The sequence below is a fragment of the Oryctolagus cuniculus genome, chromosome 1 (genome assembly GCF_051225735.1).
Source record: "Oryctolagus cuniculus isolate XC-2025 breed Fujian yellow rabbit chromosome 1, ASM5122573v1, whole genome shotgun sequence".
Lineage (NCBI taxonomy): Eukaryota > Metazoa > Chordata > Mammalia > Lagomorpha > Leporidae > Oryctolagus > Oryctolagus cuniculus.
This window is the reverse complement of record NC_142867.1, coordinates 8,723,271-8,746,310: the sequence shown is the minus strand read 5'-3', so window position 1 is coordinate 8,746,310 and position 23,040 is coordinate 8,723,271. Positions and strand designations below refer to the sequence as shown.

At 54.5% G+C, this 23,040-nt stretch overlaps 2 protein-coding genes and 1 long non-coding RNA gene across 9 annotated transcripts; 2 read left to right on the top strand and 1 right to left on the bottom strand.

Annotated features, from left to right (window-relative positions):
• Nucleotides 1-347: 347 nt before the first annotated feature.
• Nucleotides 348-4,135, top strand: POLR2G (RNA polymerase II subunit G). Its single transcript, XM_002720997.6, has 8 exons — nucleotides 348-416; nucleotides 531-640; nucleotides 1,447-1,606; nucleotides 2,614-2,664; nucleotides 3,034-3,099; nucleotides 3,205-3,276; nucleotides 3,452-3,485; nucleotides 3,704-4,135. The coding sequence occupies exons 1-8, from the start codon at nucleotides 405-407 to the stop codon at nucleotides 3,715-3,717; spliced, it is 519 nt and encodes a 172-aa protein (XP_002721043.1). The 5' UTR covers nucleotides 348-404; the 3' UTR covers nucleotides 3,718-4,135.
• A 3,245-nt stretch (nucleotides 4,136-7,380) lies between these two features.
• On the bottom strand, nucleotides 7,381-9,499 carry LOC138848772 (uncharacterized). The gene is made up of 2 exons (XR_011386837.2): nucleotides 9,360-9,499; nucleotides 7,381-9,091 (listed from the first exon to the last, which is right to left on the bottom strand). It is a non-coding gene; the product is annotated as an uncharacterized LOC138848772 (long non-coding RNA).
• Nucleotides 9,402-23,036, top strand: TAF6L (TATA-box binding protein associated factor 6 like). 7 transcript variants are annotated; one of them, XM_008274360.5, is made up of 12 exons: nucleotides 9,402-9,541; nucleotides 10,155-10,214; nucleotides 12,597-12,756; nucleotides 13,810-13,896; nucleotides 14,509-14,659; nucleotides 14,819-14,869; nucleotides 15,329-15,423; nucleotides 16,962-17,036; nucleotides 17,172-17,392; nucleotides 17,700-17,832; nucleotides 21,939-22,067; nucleotides 22,181-23,036. In XM_008274360.5, the coding sequence occupies exons 2-12, from the start codon at nucleotides 10,207-10,209 to the stop codon at nucleotides 22,991-22,993; spliced, it is 1,923 nt and encodes a 640-aa protein (XP_008272582.4). In that variant the 5' UTR covers nucleotides 9,402-9,541; nucleotides 10,155-10,206; the 3' UTR covers nucleotides 22,994-23,036. The 7 variants fall into 7 exon arrangements, with proteins under 7 accessions (XP_008272582.4, XP_089182241.1, XP_089182233.1 ...); XM_051833188.3 differs by lacking the exon at nucleotides 9,402-9,541 and adding an exon at nucleotides 9,681-10,072; XM_089326115.1 differs by lacking the exons at nucleotides 21,939-22,067; nucleotides 22,181-23,036 and adding an exon at nucleotides 19,339-19,552.
• The last annotated feature ends 4 nt before the right edge of the window (nucleotides 23,037-23,040 follow it).

Below are 23,040 nucleotides of genomic sequence, written 5' to 3'. Positions count from 1 at the left end.
AAACCTTGAAAAAAAAAAAAAGGCTACTATCCACCTAGATACTTAACACCACATTGACTATGGGAAAGCAGTCTGTAAAATACTTGCTGAATGACTCCGCTGTTAAAATAATTATGTCATCTTTCACCAGGAATTAATTCAGTTTAAAATATTCAGTTCACAAATACTTTAAGTTACTTGGCGGAGCGGGCAAGGTTTGAGCGCTAGTCGGAGGAACCGAGGGGCGGAGCTTCATCAATCCTCCACAGGGAGGCCCAATCGTATCCATCGACTGGAAGGAGTCCCGCCCACTTCCGGCGGACCCGGAAGCGAGGGGCGGCTGCGCGGCGTGCGCTTCCGGTGAAGCCAGTGGGTCGGTGTTTGTAGCGCTGGTGGCGGCTTGTTTTAGAGTCTCGTCGGGGAAGATGTTCTACCACGTGAGCAGGGCGCGGGGTGATGGCGAGGGCTGGGTCGAGAGGAGGAACGGGGCGCCGGTGCGGAGGGCTGCTGCTTGCCCCGTATCCTCCGTCTGCGTTCCGCTGTCTCCGCAGATCTCCCTGGAGCACGAGATCCTGCTGCACCCGCGCTACTTTGGCCCTAACTTGCTCAACACCGTGAAGCAGAAGCTCTTCACCGAGGTGGAGGGGACTTGCACTGGCAAGTGAGTACTGTGGCCGTGCGTGTGGTCTCGGCGGCGCGCACACGGGACCCTGTACCTGCAGCCGCCCCCCTCCCAGCGTGGGCTGCAGCACCTTGCCACCCACGCTGGGGAGCGCTCCGTAACTTCCTTCAGCCTAGATTTCTCATTCTTTTACTGCGCGTTTTTCGAGCTCCTGCTGTGAGCCGGGCCCCGTGTTGGGCCCTGGGAACATGCAGAGAACAAGATGGAATGAGGCCAGCACGCGTGGGGCTCACAGTTTAACCCTTGTCCCTCGGTTTCTGCTGAGCCCAGGGAGTTGGCATGGCACAGTGTGTTTCCTGAGTGAATGACCAGAGAATGCGGGTCGACGGGGTGAGGAAGGAAGGAGGCTGGGGCTTGACTGTCCTTGGGTTCTTCCCAGAGCGGTAGGAGTGGACTGGAACTCAGCTCGGGGCCGGGCGGTACTTGAGCCTACAGCAAAGCCAGATTACCCTGGATGCACGTTCGTTCCTAAGACTCCTCACATCTCTGGGGCAGGCCTGGGACTCTGCCTGCTCACACGCTCCTCCCAGGTGATTCTGAGGCAGCTCGAAGATTGAGGTCAGAGACTGCAGCCACTTCGGATGTTTGTTGTGAAACAGGAGAGCAGCGCGTGGCCTTTACAGATGCTGATCCCTGCCCTTTCTCTTGGTTCTGAAGCGCTCTGGGGGCAGAGATGCTGTCTGCTTCCCCTCTTAACCCCTTCCCAGGCTCGATGACTCTTGCTGCAGATGGCGTTAGAGGCCCTTCCGCATATAGAACCTTTCTCTTTCTCATCCTCCTCACAGGTATGGCTTCGTCATTGCTGTCACCACCATAGACAACATCGGCGCAGGAGTGATTCAGCCAGGCCGAGGCTTTGTGCTTTATCCTGTTAAGTACAAGGCCATTGTTTTCCGGCCCTTTAAAGGTGAGGTCGTGGATGCAGTTGTCACTCAGGTCAACAAGGTGAGTCCTCACATAGAGGAGGCAACGGGGTGGTCCCTGGGAGGAGCTGGTTTGGGTCCCTGCTCCTCTTGCTAACTCTGTGCCTTTGGCTAAGTCACTTTTTTGTACTTCAGTTTCCTCACTTGGCAAATGGTTCTAGGAATCTTGGTCCTGCCTCACTCAGGAGGCACGTGATTCAGTATTAATAGTCGTAAGGGTAGAGTCCTGGGGCCAGCGCTGTAGCCCAGCGGGTTAAATCCATGACATACGGCACCGACATTCCATATGGGTGCAGGTTCAAGTCCCGGCTGTTCCGCTTTCCATCTAGCTCCCTACTAATGCTCCTGGGAAAGTGGTGGAGGATGGTCCAAGTCCTTGGGCCCCTGCACCCATGTAGGAAACTCAGAGGAAGTTCTTGGCTCCTGGCTTTTGCCTGACCCAGCCCTAATCATTGCAGCCATTTGGAGAGTGACCCAGCAGATGAAAGATTCTCTCTCTCTCTCTCTCTCAAGTCCTAGGTGTAGGCTCTTTACTACTGCACTGTTTTTACTTAACTTAAAATGAAAGATTGGTGCTGGCATTGTGGTGCAGTGGGTTAGGCTTACTTACATTCCAGTATTGTTGAGTATCAGTGTGCCGGTTGGCATCCAGGTGCTGTTTCCTGTGCTACTTCCTGCTAATGTGCCTGAGAAAGCAGTGGAAGATGACCCACGTGCTGGGGCCTTGCCACCCACGTGGGAGACCTGGCTGGTATTCTGGGGTCTTGGGTACAGTCCCAGCCACTGGGGCCATTTAGGGACTGAACCATTGGACAAAAGATCTGATTCTCTGTTTTTTCTGTCACTCTGCGTTTCAGGTACATAAAATAGCTAAATACATAATGAAATGTTAATAAAAAAGAGAAGTGCAAACAAATGCCACAATTCATACCGGTCATAGAACATGAGTAAAATTGTAGGAATCAAGTAAAAATGGGAACAAAAGACTTGGAGGGGAAGAAAAAGCGAAATCATTCGTTTTCCTTGTAGGTTGGACTCTTCACAGAAATTGGGCCAATGTCTTGCTTCATCTCTCGACACGTAAGTCTGGGACACCGGGTAGGCTGGGACACCGGGTAGGGGCTAGAAAGATGCGCCCGTTTGTGGTCATCTACTGAAGCATCTGTTGAAAGTGCTGACCCTCCTGGGTTCTATACTCATCTCTGGCTGCTGACTCCAGCCTCTGCTAATGTGCACCCTACGAAGGCGGTTGGTGATGGCTCAAGTGACTGGGTCCCTGCTGCCCTGGTGGGAGACCTGGACGGAGTTCCCAGCTCCTGGCTCTGGCCCCAGGCTTGGGCCACTGTGGGCATTTGGAGAGTAAATCAGCGGATGGGTATTCTCTGCCTCCCAAAGAAGTGTATAGATAAGGAAATGACAGTGTTGACCTACTTTGACTTTTCCTTTCAGTCTATCCCATCAGAGATGGAGTTTGATCCCAATTCCAACCCACCATGCTACAAGACAATGGATGAGGTGAGTGGGGAGGAAGACGTCAGGCAGAGGGAGGAGAGATCAGGGCACTGGGAGGGAGAGTTGGCCTGGACGTGTCTTGAGGACCCTGTTCCCTCCTCTGCCCAGGACATTGTGATTCAGCAGGATGATGAGATCCGCCTGAAGATTGTGGGGACCCGAGTGGACAAGAACGACATTGTGAGTCTCGCTGCAGCAGGCAGGGCTGAGATCTGGATTCTTTCCACCCACAGTTGCTGAGGCTTCTGTGCTCTTCTTCCAGGAAGAGGGTTGGGTGGCGGAAGGCCCGAGGCTGGGAGGAGGGGGTGATTCTGTCCTCGCCTTGGCTTCATTTCCTTTTCATTCCCTCCTGCAGTTTGCCATTGGCTCCCTGATGGACGATTACCTGGGTAAGTGCCTGAGTCGTGCATGCCAGGGCTGATGTCTGCAGAGGAAGAGGGAATGTGGGGGGAGGAGGAAATAAAGGAGTTTTTGCCTGAGTCAGCGACATAAGAAACGATGGTGCTGTCTGCTTGTGAGATCCAGGGCGTGGGCCCTTGGGATGGGAAGCACATGGTGGCTGCCCCCAAGCTGTGGGTCTAACTGGAAGTGTATCCTGTCTTCACAGGGCTAGTGAGCTGAGCATAAGAGCCTCACACTTTATTTGGTCGTCATCTTAAGAAGTATGACTGTCACAAGTCCCATCTTTCCCAGAGGCCCAGTCCGGACGCTGTTGTGGAGGCAAGGACGGTTCCTTGTCCTCAGAAGACATCTGGCGCTGCTTCCAGACGTTTGACTGTGTTCTCAGCATAAAAGTTGTTGGTTCTCTTGAAAGTGTCTTTTTTAATATTTATTTTCGTTTTATTTGAAAAAGAGACCCCACTCAGATAGGAGACCCAGATGGAACTTCTAGTTTCTTGGCCTTTGCCTGGCCTAGCCTTGGCTGTGGACTATTTGGGGAGTGAACCCTGTGGATGGAGTATCTTTCCGTTTCTGTCTTCTCCCTCCCTCTCTCACTCTGCTTTTCAAATAAAGTGATCTTTTTTTAACAAAAAATAAAGGCAGTTGTTTACTAGCTCCTCTTTCCCTTGGCCTGATACTGCCACAAGCCTGAACCACCCAGTGGATCTGGTTAGACCTTTGCCAAAGTCTTGAGGCTACACTGAACTCAGGGTTGGGTCTTTGCCGTCTAACAAATGATATCATCATTAGAACCATTCTGAGTTCTAATCTAGTTCCAGTGTTCACCCTTCCCCTGCCCTTAAAAATATGGGAAAGAAGGGAGAGTGGAAGGTAGATAGGGAGGGAGGGATGAACAAGAGGATGATAATGATGATGGTGGGATTCTGGCACAACTCTAACATGGGAAACATCAGAGACCTTTATTTGCCAATTGTGCGCTGGACTGATCATGTAAAAGGGCTCACAGTCTAATTGGGAAACAATAAAAATACATGGTGTACTTATAAGGTTAAATGTACCACTCTGTCCTCATCCCGTACCTTTGAATAGTTTCCTACCTTGGAGTGCCCTTTGCCAGCTTGTCTGCTTGCCACCTACTAATCTATCAAATCTGAGTTCAATTACTACTTTTCTGAATTCTTGGGAAGCAGAGCTGTGCAGTAGAAAGCATGATGTTTGGGTTGATACAGAGCTGGTTTCCGTCTTGGCTGGAGAACCTTGGGTTTCCTGATTGTAACACGGGGATAAAACCCTCGTTGGAGGTTGCTGTGTCAGAGATCACATGTTCAACTGTCAAGCATAGAGCCTGGGCCGTGTTGTGCACTCAGCTGTTATTATATATTGTATGTAACAGTGATCTCAGCTGTGGGGATTTTGGCCCCATGGAGACATTTGGCAGTGTCTGGGACAGTTCTGGTTGTCCCAACTGGCAGGGGAATGCTACTGCTTTCTAGTGGGTAGAGGATCAGAAGGGTGCTAAACCTACACTGTATAGGAAAGCCCCCCCCCCCAACAAAGAATCTGGCCTCAAATGTCAATTATCTTGGTCCAGAAACCCTGATAAGATGAAACATCAAAAAAAAGAAGCATCCAGAAAAAAGTGGTACCAGAAAGGCGCTGTTTTGGTTTCCCTTATCACCCTTGCTATTCCTGGAACACAGGCTGGCTTTTTAAAAAATTATTTTCATTTTACTTGAAAGACAATCATCTTCAGCATATTCACCCTTCAAATGCTTACAGTAACCAAGGCTGGACCAGGCAAAAGCCAGAAGCCCGGAACTCAGCAGTCTCCCATGTGGGTGGCAGGGACCCTAATACTTGAGCTATCTATCATCTGCCTCTTCCTGGGGAGTGTACTACCAGAAAGTTGGCTTGGAAGTGGAATGGCCAGGACACAAACCAGGCACTCAGTATGGATGCAGGCGGGCCCCAAACACCTGACTGTAAAATGTTCTTTAATTGAAATTTTGTAGATAAAATTGTAGATTCACATACATTCTTTTCACATTTGTATAGTCAGCTCTCAGCATTGTGTTTCAGGTTTGTTGAGTCCAGAAGTGTCTGTGCTGGATTTGCAACAAATTTCCAATGAAAGCAATGTAACAGGGGCTGACTGTGGCTTAGTAGGTTAAGCCTCTGCCTATGATGCCAGCATCCCACACAGGCGCTGGTTTGAGTCCTGGCTGCTCCTCTTTCACTCCAGCTCCCTTCTTATGGCCTGGGAAAGCAGAAGATGGCTGAAGTTCTTGGGCCCCTGCACCTGTGTGGGAGACTTGGAAAAAACTCCTGGCTCCTGGCTTTAGATCTGCCCAGCTCCAGCCATTGTGGCCATTTGGGAAGTGAACCAGCAGATGGAAGATATTTCTGTCTCTCCCTCTCTGTAGTGCTACCTCGCAAATAAATATTTTAAAAAAATTAACAGTGTGGGGCTGGCGCTGTGGCATAGTGGCCTAAGGCTCTGCCTGCAGTGCTGGAATCCCATATGGGTGCCAGTTTATGTTCTGGCTGCTCCTCTTCTGATGCAGCTCTCTGCTATGGACTGGGAAAGTAGTAGAAAATGGCCCAAATGCTTGGGCCCCTGCACCTGCAAGGGAGATCTGAAACTCCTGGCTCCTGGCTTCAGATTGGCTCAGCTCTGGCCATTGCAGCCAACTGGGGAGTGAACCAGTGGATGGAAGACCTTTTGTCTCTCCCTCTCTCTGTAACTCTACCTCTCAAATAAATAAATTTAATTTTTTTTTTTTTTTTTTTTTTTTTTTTTTTGCAGGCAGAGTGGACAGTGAGAGAGAGAGAAAGGTCTTCCTTTTCTGTTAGTTCACCCTGCAATGGCTGCTGTGGCCAGCATACCGCGCTGATCCGAAGCCAGGAGCCAGGCGCCTCCGTCTGGTCTCCCATGGGGTGCAGGGCCCAAGGACTTGGACCATCCTCCACTGCACTCCCTGGCCACAGCAGAGAGCTGGACTGGAAGAGGGGCAACCCGGACAGAATCCAGCACCCTGACCGGGACTAGAACCTGGAGTGCCGGCGCCGCAGGCGGAGGATTAGCCTATTGAGCTGCAGTGTCAGCCAATAAAATCTTTTTAAAAAATAACAGTTGTAGATACCACTCCACAAGTATGTGTTGATTATACAGGTTGTAGTATTTTGTCTAGTCCCTAAATACCATGTTTCTGGGAGTAAAATTCTTCCTAGGTTCTCAAAAGGAACCATCCACTCTGTAAAGGAAACCTTGCACCTGGAAGGAAGAGACTGATGGACAGCTGCGGGGAGCTCATGAGCCTGAGCACATGGGTGCTGTGAAGATGGTGGGTGTGGCCCCGCGAAGCTGTGAAGGAGCAAGCAGGGATGGCCAGGGGATGGTTTCCACGATTCTGAGCTTTTATTCTTGGTGCTAGGGGAGTCGGAAGGTTACAGCCTTTTAAAGAGGTCATAGGCTATAGGAACTACTGTGTACCTGAGAACAGTCCTGGGCAGCAGGTTGTTGAACCGTGAGGAAATCCTACAGGTTGACTACTAGTGTTAAGACTGCAGGCTGCTCTGCCTTCTTATCTATGCCTCCACGGCAGTTGGGCAGGTCTCAGTGGTAGATACATTTTCTGCTGGTCAGCAGGCCGGGTAAAGCTGATGATGTATTTTCTGCTGGGTAACTCCTTGGCTAATGGCTACTATTGTGTAACTTTGTATAAAAAAGGGAGCCATCCTTGTGGGCTGCTGCTGCTGGTGCTGTGTTACATGGTCCCTTATTCTGCTGCTTAAATAATGACCCATCTGCCTACAGCTCTGCAAGTGTTCCTTCAGTTCCGGTGCAGACAGCTAAGCAGGGATCCGACATGGTTCTATTACAGTGTTCTATTTTCTTTTAAAGATTTATTTTATTTATTTGAAAGAGTTACAGAGAGAGGTAGAGACAGAGAGAGAGAGGTCTTCCATCCACTGGTTCACTCCCCAGATGGCTGCAATGGCTGGAGCTGCTCCGATCGGAAGGCAGGAGCCAGGAGCTTCTTCCAGGTTTCCCATGTGGGTGCAAGGGCCAAAGACCTGGGCCATCCTCCGCTGCTATCCCAGGCCACAGTGGAGAACTGGCTCAAAGTAGAGCAGCTGGGTCTTGAACCGGCGCCCATATGGGATGCCAGCACTTCAGGCCAGGGCCTTAACCCGCTGCACCACAGTGCCAGCCCTTGTTACAACAGTGTTCTGTAGCTGATGAGACAGGCCAGAGGTGAACCACTGTGCTTAAGGTCACACTGCTATTGAGCAGAGGAGCTATGATTAAAAAAAATTTAAAATGTTTCATTTATTTTCATGCACTTGGAATGCAGAGTGACAGAAACAGAGATCTTCCATTTGCTGGTTCACTTCCCAAATGCCTGCACAACCAGGGCTGGGCAAAACTGAAACCAGGAATCCGGATCCTCATCTGGGTCTCCCATGTGGGTGGCAGGGGCCCCAACCATTTGAGCCATCACTTGCTGCCTCCCGGAATGCATTGGCAGGAAGCTGGATGGGAAGCAGAGGCGCCCAGGACTTGAACCAGTAATCCAATATGGAATTTAGGCATTGCAAGTGGTGGCTTCACCTGCTGTTGTGACACATGGCTACTCTGTGTGTTCTTTCTAACCAAGGGAGCCTGATGCCAGAGCTGGCAGGCACCAGGTGTCTTGGGAGTGAGCAGCATGTGTAGCCGAGGCCCCTGCCTCCACTCAGGCTGGATACAGCCTCACACATCTGACAAGCTCCAGGTGGGTGGGAGTCTTCCTGCACTTTCTCCTGCCTTCAGCGCTCCGCAGACAGAAATCTGCCAGCAGCCCAGACCCCGCTGAGCCGATGTGGGTTTCCCAGATTTGAGGAAGGCCTCCTCTCTCCTTTCCTGCACGTGGAGGTGGGCAGGCACTCCAGAACTGGCCCGCTGGGCCCGCTGCGGATTTCGGGATTTCGTTCGGAACGTGCCTGGGAGAGGCTTAGCAGGATCAGAGGCTCCTCAGGTGCGATTGCCATGGCAACCCAGCCGCATCGTCGGCTCGGAGGGGGCTGCAGACATCTCCCTTCTCTAACGAACTACCCCATCCCCATCGTGTGTGAACACAAAGGAATCCGTTGTTTGCCTCCTGACATCTCAATGGAAGTTTAACCTCCAGTTCTGCCAGGTGCTTTCAGCCATTGTATCAGTGAATATGCAATAGGAACCTCTTTTATTGACGCGGGGGTGGGAGCAGACGGCTAGATAATCAGCTCAAAGTCAGTGTCAGAACTTGAACTCGGGTTCAATACCATCCGTTGCTCATCAAGCCCACTGCTTATCAACTGAGGAGTGCCCAGCTGCTGCTGTCGCAGTGGTAATTGGGCTACTGGTGTAGTGTGCCTGTAAAAGGGTCACGGACGTCTGCGAGGCAGGTGCGGGATGCTATTTGCTCCACTGGATAGGAGTGGGGACATACGAGGTAGGCAGCGAAGGAGCAGAGTGCGGGAGTCCGGAGCTCGCGTCGGCGTCGGAAGAGAACACCTATCGGGAGCCCCTCTTTCAATTCAGGAACGGGAAGTGGCCGGTGTTGGAGAGCTAGGTTGAGCAGAAACACTAAGTCAGATACCAAAGTCTAAACCTTTGCTGAAGCCGCGAAAATGCAAGTGCTCCGAAACGCGGGAGGACGCAGGACCCAGGGAATGGGGGCGCTTTCCCTTGAAAACTACGCTTACTAAACCTCTGCCAAAGCATACACCTGCTCGTATAATTAGCAGGACCTGTGACTTTAAGAAGCGCGGCGCTTCAGCGTCACGTGATCGCCGGCGCCCCGGGTCTTTACTGCACGTTGCTACTGGCCAATCACCTGGCGGGAGGCCTCCTGGAGGGCGGGAACTTCGCAAGGGTCCGCTGATTGGCTGTGCTCGTGGAGGGCGGGGCCTAGGTGCCCAGAGAGGGAATTAGTGTGAGCTGGGTGAGTGGAAGCTGCTGCCGGCACCTCCGCCGCGGCCGTGTCAGTAGCCGCCTTCGCCACGCCGGAGCCCTCAGGTGAGCAGGCCCTGCCCGAGTCCAGGACTCCCCGTCCCGCCGCAGGCCGCTCACTCCCCGGCCTGGAAGCCCGCTCCGCCGGGGGCCCGCCCCCTTCGCTGCCCACGTGACCCAAGTTCGGTGACCCCTGACCTCCCCGCCCCGCCCGGTCTGGGTCCGGGATGCGCGAGGCTGGGTGGGAGGATGCGCGGCGCCGAGGCGGGTGGCGGGCGGTTCCCACGCCTCCTCCCCGCTGTGACTAGCGTCTGAGGAGCCCGGACTTTGGTCTCTGTGTGGGCCCGTAATAGGGCGGCTACGTCTGCGCCCTCCGCGAGTCTGTGCTCCCATTTTACAGATGGGGGGCACGGAGTGTGCAGGGTCACCGGGCGGTGGGTCCGCACTCGGCCGTCCGCTGCAGCAGCGTGCGGTGGAGCCTGACGGTCAGTAGCGCGGGTTCTCGTCTCTGCGCTCTGCGTCGTGGAAGAGCCTAGACAGGACAGGAAACGTGCAACCCCTCCGAGCTTTGAGTTCCTTGGCCGTGACACCGACGAAGTACGTGTGTGTCTGGCTGCACTGCTCCCAGCACAGTGCCGCGGGCGTAGCGGGCGCTTACGTAGCTTCCTTCGTTTTTCAGCGAGTGTTTGTTGAGGGTGTATTATGTGCTGAGCCTGCGCTGGACGCTGAGGATGCAAAGGTGAGCGTACAGGCACTGCCCTTGCGGTGTGGAGCTTGTGGTCTAGTGGGGAGGGGCGTGTTAATCCAAACGCTACGCAAGTATGTCATCCCCGACTCTTCTTTCTTGAGATTTATTTCTTTACTTGAAAGGCGGAGTTACAGGCAGGCAGAGGCAGAGAGAGAGAGAGGTCTTCCATCCACTGGTTCACTGCCCGATTGGCCACAATGGCCAGATCTGCACTGATCCGAAGCCAGGAGCTTCTTCCAGGTCTCCCACATGGGTGCAGGGGCCCAAGCACTTGGGCCATCTTCTACTGCTTTCCCAGGCCATACCAGAGAGCCAGATCGGAAATAGAGCAGCCCGGACTCTAACTGGCGCCCATATGGGATGCCAGCACTGCAGGTGGCAGCGGCGGCTTTACTCGCTAGGCCACAGCGCCGTCCCCCATTCCCAGCTCTTGTAACTGCTGTAAAGGCAGAGTGCAGGGTTGTGGGAAGACCTCCCAAGCAAGTGACATCTGAGCTGAGGTGTGGAGGAGTGCGCAGGTGCGTAGGTGGAGGGATTGGGAGTGGAGGGCAGGGAGGAGGGAGACAGTTCCTGGCAGAAGAAAGGTTCTGGAGTAGGGTGTCTTTGAAGAAATGAGAAGAGGCTGGTGCTGGGAACGCAGAACACAGGAGAGTGGAAGAGGTGCTGGCAAAGTGGGCAGCACATGCGAGCCTGGGAACCACGGTGCAGAGTTGGCTTTCATTGTGAAGGCAGTGGGGGCCGTTGCAGGACGTCAGGAGAGGCCGTGTGGACTTAGGGACCCTGGTGGAGGAATAATGTGACAGTGCCAGGAACTGCACAGGTGCTGCTGCCTCACCTTGGCAGCTTCTCATTCTGTGTGTTGTCGGAGGCAGCGATCGGCTCTGTTTGTGCTGGGTTCTTATTCTGCCTTATCCGGTGAATGGAAGAACAGGTTCCGGGACGGGTGTTATGGCACAGTGGGTTAGGCCACTGCTTGGACGCCTGCATGCCATAGCTGATATCAGAGTGCCCAGAATGGAGTCCGACCTTCACTTCCAATGTGGCTTCCTGCTGATGCACCCTGGGAGGCCGCACCTGATGGCTGAAGAACGTGGGAGACCCAGAAGGAGTTCCTGGATCCTGGCTTTGGCCTGTTGTGGGCATTTGGGGAGGAAACTAGTGATGGAGGGTCAATCTCTCCCACCCCTCTAGTCATTCTGCTTTTCGAGTAAATAAAAATAAATGTAGGGGCCGGCCCCGCGACTCACTAGGCTAATCCTCCACCTTGCGGCGCCAGCACACCGGGTTCTAGTCCTGGTCGGGGCGCCGGATTCTGTCCCGGTTGCCCCTCTTCCAGGCCAGCTCTCTGCTGTGGCCCGGGAGTGCAGTGGAGGATGGCCCAAGTGCTTGGGCCCTGCACCCCCTGGAAGACCAGGAGAAGCACCTGGCTCCTCCCATCGGATCAGTGCAGTGCGCCGGCCACGGTGGCCATTGGAGGGTGAACCAACGGCAAAAGGAAGACCTTTCTCTCTCTCTTTCTCTCTCTCTCACTGTCCACTCTGCCTGTCAAAAATAAATAAATAAATAAATAAATAAATGTAGGAAGAATTGGTTCCTGTATTTAGGCTTTGTAGCCAAACTGGGGAAGACCAGACTCCTGGACTAAAAGCCTGCGAGTCCCAGATGGCACATGACACCGAAGACCTGAGAGACTGGTCAGCCTCAGCCTAGCGGGGAGATGGGGATTTGGAGCAGGGAGAGGGCAGCCTGAGCAGATCCTGGGCTGGGACTTAGGCGAGGGTGGGAGGGGAGGTGTTTGAATGGCCCTGGGAATTTGGGACCAAGGGCACAGTCATGCTGGGACATGCAGACTTTTTGGAAGCAGTGGGGAAGTATTGAGGGATTTTAGCAATGGAGTATCAGGTCAGAGGGAGGTTTTCTTTCTTTTTTTTAAATTGAGTGGATGATGGCAGTTGTAAGAATCAGGAAATCAGGAAGAGGATGGGAGATTTGGTTTATCATTAACACCAGTGACATCTTCCACTGGTGTGGAGCTTTGGGCCCTGACTCTCATTTTATCCTCAGAGCAGCCCTAGGGATTCTTGTCCCTGTTTTACAGTTTAGGACACCAGCGCTCGGGCTGAGGAAGGTCTGGCCAGATTGACATGGCGCATGGCGGGGCAGGGACCCAGCTCCCTGGACCCCGAGGCCGGGCACTTCGGGCTTCCCCATTGTCTCCCGTCGGCCAGCCTGTTTCCTGTCTGAGCCTCAGCTTGCTCCTCTGGGCGCTCAGAGCTCCGTGATCGGGGACTGGGGCTTGGAGGGCCTTGACTCACAGGCCTGGGCTCTGTGGGAGACTCGGCAGCTTTCCAACCCTTCCCTCTCCACTGCTAGCTCCACTGGGGCCATGTCGGAGCGAGAAGAGCGGCGGTTTGTGGAGATCCCTCGGGAGTCGGTCCGGCTCATGGCAGAGAGCACCGGCCTGGAGCTGAGCGACGAGGTGGCGGCCCTGCTTGCAGAGGATGTGTGCTACCGGCTCCGGGAAGCAACACAGGTGGGCTCCCCTTGCCCCGGGGACCTCTCAGCCCTCCACATTTGTCCCTTGTCCTCACTTCCTCCCTCACTGGTTTATTCAACAAGTGCATACTGTGCGCAGACTGCTGTGAGGGCATATAGCAGAGGCAGCCCACGCCGTTTTCAAAGCCCCCCAGCAGCCCCCCGGCAGGCTGAGTGCATTTTCATCTGCACGTGAAAACTGAGGCCCTGGGTGCAGCTGGTTAAGCTGCATCCCATATAGGAGACCTGGTTCAGTCCCTGCTGCGCCATTCTTCCAGGCCAACTTCCTGCCGACGGGCCTGGGAAGGCAGCTGCTGATGGCCCAAGTGCTTGAGTCTGTGTGGGAGACCCAGCTGGAGTTCTGGGCTCCTGACTTTGGCCTGATCCAGCCCTGGCTGTTGGGGGGCATTTGGGGAGTGACCCAGTGGATGGAGGATCTCTTTCTCTCTCTCTGCCTTACAAAAAAGAAAAAAATAAACCCTGGGGCCGGCGTTGCAGTGCAGTGGGTTAAGTCACTGCCAGTGACACGGGCATCCCTTAACAGAGCGCCTGTTCAAGTCCCAGCTGCTCTGCTTCCAGTCCATCTCCCACGAGTGCACCTGGGAAGCAGGGGAAGATGGCCCCAGTGCTTTGGGCCCCTGCCACCCACATGGGAGACCTCGATGGAGTTACAGGCTCCCAGCTTTGGTCAAGTCCAGCCCTGGCCATTTTGGCCGTTTGGGGATTGAACTGGGAAATGGAAGATCTCTGTGTCCCTCCTGTCATTCTGCCTTTCAGATAAGGCACAGAGGGGATGGAACACATAGTGGGTGGGGCTGCTTGTACAAGAGCAGAGCTGATGGAGTGGGCATTTGGTGCTGCAGCCGGGACACCTGCGTCCCCTATCGGAGTGCCTGCTGACAAATCGAAAAAGGCAGAGAGCTGGAAGCCAGGCTTTTCTCTGGTGTGGTGTCCTCTTTGCCTCCTCCCCGGTCCAGCCTACTATATTTGGGGGTTGCCATCTCCCCATCTCCCTGTCACCTGACTCTGGTTTCTGCTCCTCCCCTCCCAGAACAGCTCTCAGTTCATGAAGCACACCAAGCGGCGGAAGCTGACGGTTGAGGACTTCAACAGGGCCCTCAGGTGGAGCAGCGTGGAGGTGAGTGGGCCCAGAGACGCCCTCTGTCCTCTGTGCCCAGCTCTGAGCTGCTGACGTGGTACTGCATGAAGACTCCCTGCACATAGGGGAGGCCCACAGCAGTGGCAGGCCAGGTGCTTGGTGCAGGGCCCAGCCCACTTGGGCTCAAAGTGTAGAGCAGAGGGCGAGGAGGCCACGAGGGCCCGGTGGTCAGGGAAGAGGTGGGACGAGCTGGGCCTGAGATGAGGATGATGAAGAACTTGAGCTTGGCTCAGACAAGGCTAAGAGGAGAAGAGAGCATGCTGAGCCAGCGTGGGTATTTGCAGGTCCTGGGGTAGTTGTTCTGAGGCAGGGAGTTGAGGAAGGTATCGTGTTTAGAGAGTGTAGTGGGTTTTCAGAGCTGAGTTTGCACGAGGGAGACCGGTAGCCTATGGGTGGGGCTTAGAACCCTCTGGTCATGTGAGAGGGGACCTTGTTCTGCTCTGGGACCCAGCCAGCCATGGGCACTCCAACCAGACTCCCAGTGATGGCTCTGCTTCCCTGGGGACCCCTGGACTTCCTGGAAGCAGGCTCCTGGCCCTGGTGGGTGATGGTCCTCCCTGCGTTCAGCCTGCTCTCTATTCCCCTCTTCAGGCTGTCTGTGGTTATGGCTCCCAGGAGGCCTTGCCTCTGCGCCCAGCCAGGGAGGGTGAGCTCTACTTTCCTGAGGATCGAGAGGTGAACCTGGTGGAGCTGGCTTTGGCCACCAACATCCCCAAAGGCTGTGCTGAGACAGCTGTCAGAGGTGGCTGCCGGGTTCCTGCATGGGGTGGGGACGGAAGCTGGGTGGTCAGGGTGGTCAGGGTGGTGGTGGGCTGGCTGGAGGATGGGGCATTAGTTGGAGGGGTAGGTGGTATCGTAAGGGACAAAAGCCCAGCCTGACACATCTGTTCACTGGTTCTAGTTCATGTCTCCTACCTGGATGGCAAAGGGAACCTGGCCCCCCAGGGATCAGGTAAGGGATGGTGTGTTGGATGGGCCCTCTGGCTGCATTTTCCTCCCTAGGTGCTCAGGGCAGTACCTCTAGGCCTTGGAGTGCACTTCAGGCGAGTGTTTGCTGTTCACGCCTTGAACCGTGTTCTGAGCAGGTGCTGATTTCTTCCCAGAGGTACTCAGAGTTGGAGGTGGGAGCCCAGACCTGTCACCAGTTCTGACCCAGCGGGATGCTGGGAGCTGCCTTGCTTTTGGCACATACTGAGCACAGCTTCAGGGCCTGAGGCTTTTGGCCTTGAGCAGGAAACTCACAGAGGGTGGGTGGCAGACAGCACAGAGGAGTGGCCAGGTAGCTCTGGTTGTCTTGTCGGATTCATTGGGCTTCTGAGGATGTGTATGGGGTGGTGGTGGTGGGGGGGGCTCTGGAGGCCAGAAGAGGCCTGCGGTCCACCCCGATCACTTTCTGCCTGTCCTCCCACAGTGCCTAGCGCCGTGTCATCGCTGACTGATGACCTGCTCAAGTACTATCAGCAGGTGACTCGGGCTGTGCTAGGGGATGATCCCCAGCTGATGAAGGTGAGAGCCTGGGTCCGAGTTGGCGACACAGTTGAGCTTTTCATGAAGTTCCCTCGTGTTCCTGTTCCCTGTCCTCTTCAGACTGACGTGGGTGGAGGCTGCTCTCTGGGTGCGTCTGTGCTGAGCTGGCCTTCCTGCCCATCTGCCCCTCACTCTCTAGGAGGAACTCTGTCCCCTTGGCAGTAGGCAGCTCAGCAGGGCATTTGGGAGGGCTCGCGTGGTCTGCACATACCCTCCTGCTGGAGCCCACCCTCTGTGGGTATTTGTTGATCTGGGGCCAAGTGGAGCACCCAGCTTGCAACATTCACTTTCCTGAACTTTGGGAGGGAGAGGAGAGGAAATAGCAGAGCCAGGTAAGGTGCCTGGCCAGGCTGGCTCTTTGGCTGCTGGTTCCTGGGCCTCTTTCCAGCCCTTGCTGCTTTGCCCTCTGGACTTCATGGGGCCTGCCGGACACCATTCATGGTCAGTCCTCTTCTGTCCAGAGTCAGAGGAAGGCTCATTGGTGGTTTGCTCCATCATGTGCCTCTTTCTAAGGGTGTTATATCCTCCATGTCTTCCCATGTCGGGCTACTGCTGTAGTTTCCCTTGAAAGTTGGGACCATCCATTCCTGTTCAGAACTTCGCCCTGGTGCCCAGCACAGTGTAGGTGGCTGGTTGTGGGGCTGGGACCTGGGCTCCTTCCTCACTCACCTGTGTTCTGCATGGCTGCCAGGCTCACCATCTTTATCCACAGGCAGTGGAGGTTCAGGGCTGTGATACCTTTAATAAAATATCCTGCCGGTGCCGCAGCTCACTAGGCTAATCCTCCGCCTTGCGGCGCCGGCACACTGGGTTCTAGTCCCAGTCGGGGCGCCGGATTCTGTCCCGGTTGCCCCTCTTCCAGGCCAGCTCTCTGCTGTGGCCAGGGAGTGCAGTGGAGGATGGCCCAAGTGCTTGGGCCCTGCACCCCATGGGAGACCAGGAGAAGTACTTGGCTCCTGCCATTGGATCAGTGCAGTGCGCCGGCCATGGCGGCCATTGGAGGGTGAACCAACGGCAAAAGGAAGACCTTTCTCTCTGTCTCTCTCTCACTGTCCACTCTGCCTGTCAAAAATAAATAAATAAAATAAAATAAAAAATTAAAAAATTTCCTGCTTACGAAAGTTACACCAGTGTATGTTTATTGGAGAAGTTGAGATGACATGAAAACATCCAGAATACAAAGTCTCCTATTCTTCCACCCACACTTTCTCCTATGTATAAGCTATGATTACTCTCCTGTAAACGCAGGTGGTAGTGTCTGTATGTATGTGTATGTATGTCTTACACCTTGCTTTTCTCAGGCATATGGTGACATGGAGGTTGTTTGCAGTTTTTTATTACTACAGCCAGGGCTGTGGGGGAGGTGTGTGAGTAGGCTTCCGTAGGTTACACTGATGGAAGTGGAATTGCTGGACAAGGAGGAGCACATGTAAGATTGTAACAGGTGGTCCAGTGCCACCTCGGTTTAGGTCTGGGGAGGCAAATGCAGTGCAGTCCGGGTCATTGATTCCTTTCAGGTGGCTCTCCAGGACTTGCAGACGAACTCCAAGATTGCAGCGCTCCTGCCTTACTTTGTTTATGTGGTCAGTGGGGTAAGTGAGCAGGGTCCAGGGAGGACGTTTGTGGATAACCCAGCAGCACAGAGGGCTCACGGCAGTTGCTGTCACAATGGCAGGCCCATGCCTGCCCCCTCAGTGTCCTCTTAAGCCATCCTCTTCTACCAACAGGTGAAATCTGTCAGCCATGACCTGGAGCAGCTGCACCGGCTGCTGCAGGTGGCACGGAGCCTGGTCCGGAACCCACACCTCTGCCTGGGGCCCTATGTCCGCTCCCTGGTGGGCAGCGTCCTCTACTGCGTCCTGGAGCCTCTGGCTGCCTCCATCAACCCCCTGAATGACCACTGGACTCTGCGGGACGGGGCTGCTCTCCTGCTCAGCCACATCTTCTGGTAGCCACTGGGCCTGGAGCTGCACAGAGGATGGGCTTGCTGTGGAGTTGCTCGGGAGAGGGAAGGGGATGGGGTGAAATCTCTGGGGAACTCCTCCCCTTCAGGCTTCCTGGTTGGTGTGCCCTGGCACACTGGTATTCTACCAGTGGATTAAAAACACGCCAAGGTGTTGCTCCTTAAGCCCTCAAGTCCCAGCCAGTCACCTTGGTAGCTTTGCTCGCTTACCCAGCATGCCCCAGCACACTGACACGTGCTGTTCTGTCGGCTGTGCCTCCGTCCCCTCCCTGACTGTGTGTTGCTCCCACAGGACTCATGGGGACCTTGTAAGTGGCCTCTATCAGCAGATCCTGCTCTCCCTGCAGAAGGTTCTGGCAGACCCCGTGCGGCCTTTGTGTTCTCACTATGGGGCCGTGGTGGGGCTGCATGCTCTTGGCTGGAAGGTGAGGATGCTGGCCTTTCTCACACAGGTGTGAGAACTTCATTTAGAAAGATAGCACGAGTATTTGTGTGTCTGTATCATCCAGATGGTACATGATTGCTGGTGCCACGTACTGAGTTCTGCTGCTTTCCCAGGCCATAGCAGAAGCTGGATCGGAAGTGGAGCAGCTGGGACTCCAACTGGTGCCCATATGGGATGCCGGCACTGCAGGCCGGGGCTTTAACCTGCTGCACCACAGTGCTGGTCCCTGCTCCACTTCTGATCCAGCTCTCTGCTGTGGCCTGGGAAAACAGTGGAATATGACCCAGGTGCTTGGATCCCTGCACCGTCATGGGAGACCTGGAAGAATCTCCTGGCTCCTGGCTTCAGACAGGCCCAGCTCCAGCTGTTGCAGCCATCTGGGGAATGAACCACCGGATGGAAGACCTTTCTCTGTGTCCCTCTTTCTGTAGCTCTGATTCTCAAATAAATAAATTTTTTTTTTTAAATTAAGATTTATTTATCTGAAAGACAGAGTTACAGAGAAGCAGAGGAAGAGAGATCTTCCGTCCTCTGGTTCACTCCCCATATGGCTGCAACAGCCAGAGCTGTCTAGATCTGAAGCCAGGAGCTTCTTCTGGGTCTCCCGTGTCCTTGGGCCATCTTCTACTGCTTTCTCAGGCCATAGAAGAGAGCTGGATCAGAAGTGAAACAGCCACTTGAACTGGTGTCCATATGGGATGCTGGCACTGCAGGCCGGGGCTTTAACCTGCTATGCCACATCGCCAGCCCTTATCCATTTACTTATTTGATAGAGAGGGGCCAGTGTTGTGGTATAGCAGATTAAGCTGCCACCTGTGATGCTGGCATCCCATATGGGTGCCAGTTTGGGTCCCAGCTAACGTGCCTGGGAAAAGCAGCAGCAGATGGCTCAACTGTTTGGATCCCTGCTATCCACATGGGCAATCCAGATGGAGTTCCAGGCTCCTGGCTTCAGCCTGGCCCAGCCCTGGCCCTTGTGGTCATTTGTAGGGTGAACCAGCAGATGAAGGTCTCATGATTGCTCTCTGACTGTGCCTTTCGAATAAATAAATCTTTTTTAAAAAATGGGGGCTGGGGCCGGCATTGTGGTGTAGTGGGTAAATCCACCACCTGCAGTGCTGGGATTCCATATGGGCTCCGATTGGAGTCCCAGCTGCTTCACTTCCAACCCAGCTCCCTGCAGATGTCCCTGGGAAAGCAGCAGACGAGGTCCAGGGTACCTGGGTCCCTGCCACCTACATGGGAGACTCGGAAGAAGCTTCTGGCTTTGGCCTGGCCCAGCACTGGCAGCAACCTGGGGAGTGAGCCAGCAGATGGAAGATCTCTGTCTCTCCCGCTCGCCTCTGTGGCTCTTTCCAAAATAAATAAATGTCTTTTTTTTTTTTTTTTTTTTAATGGGGCCCAGTGTTATGGCATAATGGGTAGATCTGATGCCTATAATGCCATTATGGGTGCCAGTTCAGTCCGCTGCTCCACTTCCAACCAGCTCCCTGCTAATGGCCTGAGAAAAGCGGCAGAAGACAGGCCAAGTGTTTGGCCTCTTGCCACCATGGAGGAGACTAGATGAAGCTCCTGGCTTTGGCCTGGCCCAGTCCTGGCCTTTGTGATCATCTGGGGAATGAACTAGTGCATGGAAGGTTCTGTCTCCCTCTTCCTAACTCTGAACTTTGGAATAAAGAAAGAAATCTTTAAAAAAAAAATAGTACAATTGATTTATTTAATTTTTTTAAGAGAAAAAGGGAACTCTGATCTGGTTCATTCCTTGGATGTCAGGATTGGGCCGGGCCAAAGCCAGGATCCAAGAACTCAATACAAGCCTCCAGTGTGGTGGCAGGGACCTAAGTGAGTGAGCCCTAAGTTCAGCCTCCCAGGGTGCACGTTACCAGGGAGCTGGAGTCAGGGGTCAGGGATGATTCTTGAACTCAGGCATTCCAATTTGGGATGCAAGCATCCGAAGCCGTGTCTGAACTACTCCAGCAAATGCCCACTCCTGTATGTCCATTTTATAAATTCCTACCATTACAGCCACTTGGGGAGTGAACCAGCAGATGGAAGACCTCTCTCTGTAATTGTCTTTTCAACAAATCAAATTAATCTTAATTTTTATTTGGTTTATTTGAAAGGTGGAGTCAGAAAGAGAGCTGCTATCTGCTAGTTCACTACCCAAATGCCCACACCGCGTGGAGTCTGCATTAATAGAAGCTGGAATTGGGAGCAGAGCTAGGAGTCAAACACACTGGTGTGAATGCAGCTGTTCCAAGCAGCATTGTAGCCACTGTGCCAATCAGCACTCTTACATTTCTTTTAAAATTTGAGAGGCAGAGAGATGCAATAAGATAAACACACAGACCTTCCCTCCACTTGCTGGTTCTCTCCCCAAATGCCCACAACAGCAGGACTGGGCCGGGTGAAGCCGGGACTGATACCTAGATCTTCCCACGTGGATGGCAGGAATGCTGTCACTCGAGCCATCACTTCTGTCTCCCAAGGTCTGCACCAGGAAGAAACGAGTTGGGAGGCAAAGCCCAGCCCGAAGCTGAGGCGCTCTGATGAGACACAGGCATATTAGCTGCTAGGCCAAACACTGTCCCCACCTTTACATCTCTAAGAAAAAGTCAACCGACCAGCCCTCACGGGAGTGGCCACCGCATCCCATAGCTGAGTGCCCAGTGTGACTCCTGGCTTTTCCACTTCTGATCCAGCTTCTTGCTAATGTGGGAAGGCAGCAGAAGATGGCCTAACTGCTTGGGCCACTGACACCCAGTGGGAGACCTGGATGGAGTTCCTGGCTCCTGGCTTCTGCCAGGACTAGCCCTAGCTGCTGCAGGCATTTGGGGAATGAACCAGTAGACAGGATAAAAGATCTCTGTCACTATGTAAGCCTGTAACAAAAATTCAAAACGTTTATTAGGCTATAATATATTAAAAAAAATTATTTCTTTGAAAGAGTTACACAGAGAGAAGGAAAGGCAGAGAGAGAGAGAGAGGTCTTCCATCTGCTAGTTCACTCCCCAATTGGCTACAATGGTTGGAGCTGCACTGATCCAAAGCCAGGATCCAGGAGCCTCCTCCAGGTCTCCGAAGTGGGTACAGGGGCCCAAGGACTTGGGCCATCCTCTACCATTTCACCTGACGCTTGCAGAGAACTGGATTGGAAGTGGAGCAGCCAGGACCCAAACCAGCGCTGATATGGGATGCTGGCACAGCAGGTGGTGGCTTTGCCCACTATACCACAGTGCTGGCCCTCTAATAAATTCTTCAAGAAAACTTATTTGAAAGGCAGAGTGACAGGGAGAGACAGATCTTTGATTTGCTGTATGGGATGCTGTCATTCTAAGCAATGGTTTAACCTGCTGTACCACAATGCCCACCCCTACAATTCATCTTTTAAAAAGATTTATTCAATGGGCAGAGTGACAGGAAGAGGAGAGACAGAGAAAGGCATCTTCCATCTACGGGTTCACTCTTCAAATGGCCCCAGGGGTGGGGTGGGGAGGGTTAGGCCCACAGAAGCCAGGAGCCAGGAACTCCATCTGGGTCTCCCTGATGAGTGGCAGGGGCCCTCACCTGCTACTTCCCAAGATGCATTAGCAGGATGCTGGATGGGGAGCAGAGGAACTGGCAGTAGTCCACCAGCGTCTGGAAGCAGAGGAACTAGTCCAGTGTGGGATGCTGGTGTCCCAGTGGCGGCTCAACCCACTGCGTGACAACACCCCCTCCCACACACACACCCTGTTTACTTTTGAGGGATGTTCTTGCTTACTGATTGATCTGAGTAGCAGTTTGCAAACTATGGATTTGTGGTGTTAGCAGTGGGTATACTTATGTGTTCTTAGCCCTTGGCACACAAGGCAATGATAGTGGGGTCCTTTTATATTGTCTTTATATCATATCTCTACCTCCAGTGCTTAGTCTTAGGAAAAGTAGGTTCCAAAAAAATGGCTGCACATACCAATAAAGGAATCTAGTAGGACGGCTGCGCCCTGTCTAGATCAGAGGTTAAAGCAGGCCTTTCAATGGGAAAGGGTACTTGAGAGGCAGTAAGCCACGGAGAGGTGCTTACTGCATTCCTCCTTCCCCTTCCAGGCAGTGGAGCGAGTGCTGTACCCACACCTGTCCACTTATTGGACAAACCTGCAGGCTGTGCTGGACGATTATTCGGTGTCCAACGCTCAGGTCAAAGCAGATGGGCACAAAGTCTACGGAGCCATTCTGGTGAGTGCCAGGCTGTCCCAGCTGCCTTCCCTGCAAAGCCCAGCGGACTCGCTTCGGAGTACGTGATGGGGCCCAGGCGGCCTAGTTCTTGTCTTAGTCCCCTGCTCTTTCAGGTGGCTGTAGAGCGGCTGCTGAAGATGAAGGCCCAGGCGGCGGAGCCCAGCAGGGGCGGCTCCGGCGGCAGGGGCGGCCCCGGCGGCAGGGGCGGCCCCGGCGGCAGGGGCGGCCGGCGCCCGGACGACCTGCCCTGGGACAGCCTGCTCCTGCAGGGCTCTCCCTCCGGCGCTGGTGCGGAGCCAGGCTTCGGGTCTGGCCTCTCGCTGCCGCCAGGGGGCGCGGGGCCGGACGACCCTTCTCCTTCCGTGACCCTGGCCGACATCTACCGGGAGCTCTACGCCTTCTTCGGTGACAGCTTGGCCACTCGCTTCGGCACCGGCCAGCCCGCGCCCACGGCCCCGCGGCCGCCCGGGGACAAGAAGGAGCCAGCGGCCGCCCCGGACTCTGTGCGGAAGATGCCGCAGCTGACCGCCAGCGCGGTGGTTAGCCCCCAGGGCGACGAGAGCCCCCGGGGCGGCGGAGGCGGCGCTCCGTCGGCCCCGGCGCCCGCCGCCTCCGAGAACAGGCCGCTGCCGCGCGTGCACCGGGCGCGAGGGGCGCCCCGGCAGCAGGGCCCCGGCGCGGGCACCCGCGACGTCTTCCAGAAGAGCCGTTTCGCCCCGCGCGGCGCCCCGCACTTTCGGTTCATCATCGCCGGGCGGCAGGCCGGGAGGCGCTGCCGGGGGCGCCTCTTCCAGACTGCCTTCCCCGCGCCGTACGGGCCCAGCCCGGCCTCTCGCTACGTGCAGAAGCTGCCCATGATCGGCCGCACCGGCCGGCCGGCCCGCCGCTGGGCGCTGTCGGACTACTCGCTGTACCTGCCCCTCTGAGGGGAGCCGCCCCCGATCGGGTGAATAAAGCCCGCGCCCGGAAGTGA